Genomic DNA, 8,842 nt, shown 5'->3' with positions numbered 1-8,842 from the left:
TTTTTTTTTTTTTTTTGTGAGAATAAGCAAACATATTCAATTCAAATAACAAAATGTCTTGCACCCAGTAAAAAATAATAAATAACAAAAGTGGTGCATACAACTTAGAATATCCTAACATCCCATCCCTATATTATCCAATCCTAACTCTTCAAACCTAACCCCTATCCTTACCAACCTTTAAATTAACATCTTCTCATTAATAAAACCCCTTTCTTGAGCTTTTGAGTGCGTGAATGAACAAGGAAACTCATGCGCGTTCACAGTTCACACATCACACACCACACACCACACACCACACACCAACCGAAATCTTGGCACCTGCTCACATGTCGGCATGTGACAATGTGAGTAGTATCATTGGATCCCAGCAGCCGCCGCCCCTAACTCTTGATCTAAGCTGTCAGCATTTCCTCTTCTTTTGACACGTGTAGATTAAAGAATTATAAATCGTAACCCTCATTCACAAAGGAATCGAATTGAATTTATTTTTGTACATCTCTGATCCGTGGATCTAGAATCTACTTTCTTCCTCTTAATTGAAAGTGGATTAACAAAGATTAATAACGGCCAACAATGACATACTACCAAAACCTTTGCAAGAGCTACTCCTAATTGTTTATGTACACCATATATTGTCTCGTCTCTAGCCCACCTCCACTACTCACACACACATATACCTGCCAATCCCATGGAGTGGATCAGAGGCCGTACCCTCGGCCGAGGCTCTTCCGCCACCGTCTCCCTCGCTATCAATCGCCAGTCTGGTGAGGTTTTCGCCGTGAAATCAGCCGAGCTCTCTAGATCTGATTTTTTACTAAGGGAGCAGAGGATTCTTTCTCTGCTCAACTGTCCTCACATAATTGGGTACCTTGGCTACGACGTCACAAATGAGAATGGTAACCTCCTACACAATCTCCTCATGGAGTATGTCTCCGGTGGCACCCTCACTGACGCAATTCGACACCAAGGTGGTCGCCTCCACGAGTCTGTGATCCGTTCTCACACGCTTGCGATTCTGCAAGGTTTGGATTACCTACACTCTCGTGGTCTCGTGCATTGTGACATTAAGGGTCGGAATATCTTGGTTGGCCAAAATGGAACCAAAATTGCAGACTTGGGTTGCGCGAGATGGGTTGAAGAACAGCCTCCGGCGATGCCAATTGCCGGAACCCCTGTTTTCATGGCACCTGAAGTGGCTCGAGGTGATGAACAGAGTTTCCCTGCCGACGTGTGGGCTCTTGGTTGTACCGTAATTGAGATGGCCACTGGACGTCCTCCTTGGCCGGATGTTGCAGACCCGGTCTCTGCGCTTCACCGGATCGCATTCTCCTCTGATTTGCCGGATTTCCCAAGTTTCTTGTCGGAGGTGGCTAAGAACTTTCTGGGCAAGTGCCTTAAGAGAGATCCAATGGATCGGTGGAAGGTTCGTGAGCTTCTTAAGCACCCATTTCTCGACGGGGGTTGCGACGGACAATTGAATTTGAAGCGAATTCAGAACTCCACCTCTGCAACTTCTCCCAGGAGCATACTCGATCAATGCTTCTGGGACTCATTGGAGGAGACAGAGACAGAGACACCAGTTCACATCCCCAACCAATTGGGATCGGGTTCTTCTTCAAATACTCCGTTGGAAAGAATCCGGCGGTTGATCGGAGAAAAACCATCTTCTTCTCCAACCCCAAGGCTACCCGATTGGACATGGGACGAAGATTGGGTCACAGTCAGAAGAAACAACCACGAAGAACAAGTTTTTTCCATGGGCCATGATCAAATCATAACACCCACAGACGAACAAGCGGAGACTAGTCGGCCGGTGTATACAGATTTGATTAGTGACGAAGAAGACCTGGAGTTGCTTGGAAGAATCAGCTCCGTGATCAATCAACTACCTATTCACTACTCTGTAAATAGAAGAAACTTTATTAGTACCAGGCAAGGAAGCTTGTCTATATCCTGTAAATACGTTAGAAATGTAGCTGTAATTTGCATTCCCAACTATGAGGTTCATGGGGAAAAGAAACTTTTTTACTTTGTTCAATTTCAATTCTTTAGTATGATTATGATCTAAAGCTTTGAATTGGATATAATTACTATAGAGGTCAATCCTCTGTTTCCACTGGGTAGAAGAGTTACACAAGAGACTCGGGTAACAAAGTCAAACCAGTTCTGCAATTAAAAAACAAGTGTTCCACGGTTAACGAACTGATCCGATGATGAGGAACTTCAGATGTGATGTGATTGACCGACCTCTTCTTTGATGGGATCATTCTATCTGGTTTCCGGTCGGTTGCATTGAACTCTGGCGTGGACTGGTTTTGGTCCAATCCATCTGTGTAGACCAATTATTGTCCTTGGAATCTGATTCTCAGAGGACCGACCTTGAATGGGAAGATGGAGTCCATGCACTCAAAAGGAGAAAACACATGGTCCTGCTCGATTTGGGTTGTGATAAAGAATCCAATAAATCCATAACTGCTAGGGTTTGGTATTGGAGGAAATTTACAGATTTCGATGGAAAAGGTTCAGCTTGGGTTGCCTCAGCCTGGGAAGATTTTGAGCCGTTTTTAGGCTTTCCAGCTAAGTTTTGGCCAATTGGGCATGCTCTAATTGAACCACAACGAAGGGTTCGGCTCCTCTATTGCGCATAAGAGGTGCAGCGTAGATTCACCGCCCTGTACTTTCCCTCAACGGAACCTCACACATGGGCATATACTTAGAGACGTTCCAAGGCGTTGGGTCAATGCTGCCACCCCTTGTACGAAGTAAAAGAGCCCTTCCCCAAAACAAGGCACTTAGTCTAAACAAATTTGGATTTGATCAAAAAGCAGCCCACATAACCAAAAAGGCCTTATTTTATAGGCGAGGTTTGGATATTATGTTTGGCTGTGCTGGGCCACTGTACCCTTTTTTTTTCTCATTTATTATGTATCATAGTGGATCTCCCATGGTCAAATGAGAATTTTTTATTCCACAAATTATAGTGGTTGGATGAAACTCAGAAAATTACCACTCCACGAGTTCACCAAAGTATCAGAACATTTGGTGAAAGGAAAACATTTTCTTACAATAATGATAATAATAATAATATTAATGATAATAATACGGGAGAGGGTTCCACAAAAGGCACTGTGATTTCTACACCAACGTAAGAGCCACTGGGAGTGACCATGAAAACATCAACAATGATGAGATTTCTGTCATTCATGAGGGGATATGGTGGTAATTTCGCCTTCCGATGTGTGGTCCAAGTTGCCTTCATGGTTCTTTTACCTATAAAATTAATAATAATGTAGTATGACAATGCAAGCTTCAGAATGACTACTTTGTCAAGCTTGACATAATGGCCGACCTAGTTTGAGTTATTTGGGAGATTTTGTGGCAAATTTCAACAATATAGATAGATAGGGTTTGCACTAATTACCATCCTATAAAATTTGGTCGTTGCACTCAAATTCATAAAGTTCACTTGGACTGGATTATTTTTGTGTATTTCCTATGGTCCATCTTATTTGCCTTTAATTTCAACTTTTTTTTTTTTAATCATTTCTGACTTTATTTTTCTCTTTATTTAATATTGATTATGTTGACGTCTTGGCCATTAATAATAATTCAAATATTAATTTATCTGGTGGATAGTCAATCACATTACTTTAGTTACGAAGAAAACTACATTTTTTGCAGTTTTGCATATAACAGAATGGCTTTTGATAAGGTATTAATCAAGAGATTTGTTAGTTTGTTAGTGAATGACATGTTATTTGTCCTTTATCTTATTTCTTAAAACTCTTTAAATAAGGGGTATAATATGGTTTTCAAAATAATTTATAATGACCTAGCATTATGTTATTATCAAAAGTTGTCTTTATCTTCGAACGTTTTTTAATACACATATGAAATAACCAGATTTACTCTCATTGAAAGAAAAAAAAATTACAAATTATTTATAGCTTAAGTGGTGTCAATAAAATATTCCCTTTCTTAATGTTATATCTATGTACATTGTTTCCTAAATGCCTATCGAACCAAAAAACTTCAACAGCCCCATAGAATTATTCAAATCATCCAATCCTTGGTGAGCTATTTTATGTTAGCACTTCAACCCTTTGGTCTGGACTAGTGAATGATTCTTCATCTTTCACATATAATCATGTAATTTTTTATTACTAAAACTTAAAAAGATGGGATTTTGTCCTAAATCACAAATCTAAGGTCTGCTCTACAAGCAAAGTCTGCAATCTCGATTCACTAAAACTTTGACTCCACTCCTATTCATTTATTAAACAAAATACACCCAGATCAAATTCATTGAAATGTGTTGTGTGGCAAAATCATTGAGAACCTCTCTCCTTCTCTTTTGAGAATTTAGTTTCAAGAGGAAAATTTTAAAGGCTAGCACAGGAAAGAGTCAATAAACAGAGAGACAATAAACATAGCAAACCCATATTCTGAATCTATAGAGAACCATCATACATTTTTAATAGTGAGAGAAGGAAAAATACTCTCTATATTCGAGAAGATAAAGGAAGATTTACAGTAAGCCAAGTAATCGAAACACAGAACTACTATTACTAGAAGTTAGATCGAGACCCCAAAACCCATGGACAATTCTTAACTAGGAACTGGTGAATTTAGTGACAGCTTTGGTACCCTCAGAGACAGCGTGCTTGGCCAATTCGCCAGGGAGAACGAGGCGAACGGCAGTCTGGATCTCCCGAGAGGTGATGGTGGGTTTCTTGTTGTAGCGAGCAAGCTTAGAAGCTTCCTGTGCAAGCTTCTCGAAGATATCGTTGATGAAGCTGTTCATGATACCCATGGCCTTGCTGGAGATGCCAATGTCAGGGTGAACCTGCTTCAGCACCTTGAAGATGTAGATCTTGTAAGTCTCGGTTCCCTTCTTGTTTCGCTTCTTCTTCTTTTCTCCCGTGGCTGACCCCTCCTTCGGTGGTCTCTTCTCTGCCTTTGGCTTCTTCTCTGCCGGAGATTTCTCCGCTGGAGCTTTCTCAGCTGGCTTCTTCTCTGCTAGTTTCTTGGGCGCCATTTCAGACTTGAGAGAGAAAGAGGAGATAGAAGGAAAGGATTTGAGCGGGAGAAAGAGGGAATGCTGTAGATTGAAATTGGGAGAATGAATTCAAAATCGGTGGCAAGGGTATATAAATAGGAAAAGTTCTGAATTCCTATTGGATGTTAGGAGTTCACGCAGATTGCTGACCTGTCAGAGTTGTTATGCTTTTGCCACTACGATGGGTTTCTCGTCATTACAGCCCATGGTTTAAAAACCGGACCACGGTTCAAATAAGCACAATCGACCTCCATCTATTCTGATTGGGTCTGTTTGTGTGTGGAGATTGGGTGAATAACCGATCGCTTAGCCTGGTCTAAGGGTGTGAATCAATTCGGTTTTGGTTCAATTCAAGAAATAAGATGTAGAAATCAAAACTAAATCGAACCAAACCTATAAAAGATTTGAGCTTTTGAAATAAAAAAACAAACCGATTTATTTTGGTTCAATGATAGGTTTAAATTTTGGTTTGGTTTTAAATTGACACCTTTAGGCTGGTCCAAGCTTGACTATTTTCAAATTGCTAATCTGAAGGGTCTAAAGAAGAAAATAATAATACATCATTAGAAACTTTACTAAGTAACTATATATTACCAAAAAATAAGTAACTGCATAAATTTATTTACCTCATTGATTGGTTGTTGTGGGAGAGGGCAAACCTCCGCGCCATAGTATGGCTGCCGGTTGAAGTTAGGAAACAATCTATCTGTGAAGCAAGGGTAGTGCTACATGCATTATGACCTCCTCAGACTCGCAATGGCAGGAGCCTCATACATCCAGTACACTCTTTTATTGATTGGTTGATGTGTTATCCACTAAGTAAACTCAATTGCCTAATACAGTTGGTGAATTGTGGTGCTTAAAAATCCATGCTCGCCAGGAGGTCTTGAGATGGAGCGTCTCTTGGCTATTATCTACTTCCTTCCTCACCTAAAAAATATATATTTTGAACCCCTCAAATGTACATAAATTTCAGTGTACCAGAGACATGGACCCTATATGAAATGGGTCAATGTTCATAAGCTCATATAGGGTCCATGTTCATAAACGATTTATGTTTTTGACTGTGCGGACTGGATATTTTAGTGTAACAAAAAACAGTAATTCAACAAATCTTCCTACATGAGGGCTGATTGAGGCCCAAGCCCAGTCCCAACTAGGGTTACCTATCATGGGCCTTAACATCTGGCTCTTCCTGGATCTGGACTGAACTTTTCCCTGACATCTACCGAATTCTGTTTATGGTAAGCTTATTTTAAGCGAGAGAGGATTTAAGCTGACGCGGATGAGTCTCTGGGTTTTGTGATCTCTCTTCTCTCCCACTGATCAGTGAAAACCCATTGGATGTGTGGATTGCCAGATTAGGATATATAGGACAACTTTAATCATCTTCCTTTCTTTTTTTAGAATGGGCTTTCAAAGCCTTATACTCTAATCCATATTCCACATACTAATTTGATGAAAAGAAACCAGATTAAGTTTATTGTTTTTCTAGTGTAGAATCCTTTAAACATTGTTTATCATGTTTAATCTAAAACTTTTACTTTACAAGCCTTAATTATTTCCATATCCATAGCCATCAATAACAATACACAGACAAGCAGCTAGGTGTCGCAGTTGTGTATATTCCTTTATATCCTTCTCACATAATAGATATTAGTATCCATATTGACACTCGCTCCTATTTTGACCATGTGGACCCCATTTAGATGATAATATTATCTAACCACTAATCATTGTGCCGAACAAATTCTTTCTTACACTATCTTGGTAGGAAACCGCACCCCCCAAAATAAAAAAAATTAATTTAGGGTACCCATATTTTTGTTCTTATCTTCTTGCAAAATGGAATCTGAACTTTCTTTTCTGTTATTTGTATAATTGCATTCATTGCTTAGTATAGATCTTTTCGACCTTTTTAGCTTTAAGATGATAGTTTGAGAGATCATGATCTTACACCTTTGTTGAAAGAAAGTCAGAAAGTCCCAAATTAAACTAGAAAGAAAAAGGTTTCATATTCATATTTCCTTGTTCCTTAGCTTAGCTCTAGTTAGTAGGTGCTCCAATAGTAGTATCTTATAATCATAGGCTGCTAAATCAACAAAAATGAAGTGTCCACTTCTACTGCATCAACGGCTTCATCGAAAGGCACCTTGCTATTGGATTGAATCCCACATCAAGGATTTTTGAACATGTTCATGTTGAAACCTATTCCGATACTTATCTCCTTCCCTGGTAGGGTCCCTCAATGAATCAATTGTTGAAAAGGAAGATACTCTAGTTTATCCAGTCATTGAAGAAAATGAATCAACCTTCACTACAACAAAAGTGTTCTTTAAGGACGAAAATGATTGACCATCAGCCTTCTTGTAGAGACACCCTTTTACCTTTTCGATAGTAGAAGAACAAACCACTAGTCTGTTCCTCGAAATGCCAATAAGGCCAAACCCTCTTTACATATTCTCTTTTTCTCTCTCCCTCCTTCCTTCCCCGGCCTTGGAGATGGACTTTGAGGATATGAACATTGCTTTGAACTCAATTCGTATGCAAAGTTATTATACTCCTTCGAATGGAAAAGGGTACTCAAGGCAAATTGGTGAAAACTTTCCACAACCATTCCTTTGGGTGGGTAATGATTATTAGTTTAAGGGAAAAAGAACTTTGTCAATCTAACATAGGAGATACCCAGTTTGTGCAAAGCACGAAATGACTACGTTATCCCTGTCTCTTACATTGAAAATGTTTTCATGCATTTTCCCATTGGCCCCACAAGCTGATATGACCTACGCTGGTTGCCAAACCAGCAGAGTTCTAGTTAATTTTATACATCTACGGTTATCGGCAAGTGATTATCATTTATATTGTCAACCTCAAAGCTTGGACTCTCTTACTTAAGCAGTAGATGCATGCATGTGTGGCTGCTAATTTTCTTTATTGGTTTTTCAATATTTAAAGTTTTAATATTCTTCCTTCTTTTCATGAGAAAGTAGACAAGCTAAAGAGATATACTATTGGTGACCAGGAGTGAATTTGAAACCTATCATACTCTCTAAACCCTAAAACATGTAAATACTTTGATGGGTTATATATCTTGGAGAAAAGAAAGAAATGTTGCAACTTCCAAGTTCCAACCCACTTGGTCTGAGAACGAGAGGTAGGAGGGAAGTGTAAAGTGGAGTCCAGTGGTCACTAACACCAACTTGGGACTAGGTTGGAGGATTGTGTATAAACTAGTAATGATCAAATCAGGTAACAGGAAATAACAAGGAAAAGGAAAACACGTCAAAAGAACACCCAAGTAGTAGCTAGTAGTACTGTAGTACTCATTAGAAGTTATTAAAAAGTCTGCCTCTCATGGGGTGCGAGCAGCAAATCCACTTGTTTTGTAGGTCCAACTGGAATACAAACATCACATCGATACCAGATCATACTTTAGTTTCTAGTAAGAAACAAAGAAGAGGTTTCAAACTGATCATATATCTCCAGAAGCCAAACTGCTAATTCTGTAATGGATACATGAACTGTCAAAGAAGAAGGTTTCATCTCCAATTGCTTCTGTAATGGGTATATGAACTGTCAAGGATATAAAATCCCTGAGTAGCCCAAGGAAATAAGTCAAACCCTTGCTTCCTTAATTTATGTGGGTGAGGTAAGAGTAGAAGCTAGGTAAAGAGGCATTGATCATCAATTTTGGATCAACATCACAGCCTGACATGTACATCCTTAAATTCTTAATTTTTTTTTTCAATTATCTTTGTGTGTTTGTGTATTAGTTGTAAT

At 39.2% G+C, this 8,842-nt stretch overlaps 2 protein-coding genes across 2 annotated transcripts; one reads left to right on the top strand and one right to left on the bottom strand.

The window, feature by feature from the left end:
* The first annotated feature begins 656 nt into the window (after positions 1-656).
* On the top strand, positions 657-2,213 carry LOC122093610 (mitogen-activated protein kinase kinase kinase 18-like). The gene has a single exon (XM_042663966.1). The coding sequence runs from the start codon at positions 692-694 to the stop codon at positions 2,069-2,071; it is 1,380 nt and encodes a 459-aa protein (XP_042519900.1). The 5' UTR covers positions 657-691; the 3' UTR covers positions 2,072-2,213.
* Positions 2,214-4,433: 2,220 nt separating this feature from the next.
* Positions 4,434-5,125, bottom strand: LOC122093311 (probable histone H2B.3). Its single transcript, XM_042663604.1, has one exon. It carries the CDS (start codon positions 5,039-5,041, stop codon positions 4,616-4,618), a length of 426 nt encoding a protein of 141 aa, XP_042519538.1. The 5' UTR covers positions 5,042-5,125; the 3' UTR covers positions 4,434-4,615.
* Between the last annotated feature and the right edge of the window lie 3,717 nt (positions 5,126-8,842).

The sequence above is a fragment of the Macadamia integrifolia genome, chromosome 11 (genome assembly GCF_013358625.1).
Source record: "Macadamia integrifolia cultivar HAES 741 chromosome 11, SCU_Mint_v3, whole genome shotgun sequence".
Taxonomy (NCBI): Eukaryota; Viridiplantae; Streptophyta; class Magnoliopsida; order Proteales; family Proteaceae; genus Macadamia; species Macadamia integrifolia.
This window is presented reverse-complemented; position numbering and strand designations above follow the sequence as displayed.

Coding starts and splice junctions, on each gene's coding strand:
- LOC122093610 (XM_042663966.1), top strand. CDS start 692: ATGGAGTGGATCAGAGGCCGTACCCTCGGCCGAGGCTCTTCCGCCACC.
- LOC122093311 (XM_042663604.1), bottom strand. CDS start 5,041: ATGGCGCCCAAGAAACTAGCAGAGAAGAAGCCAGCTGAGAAAGCTCCA.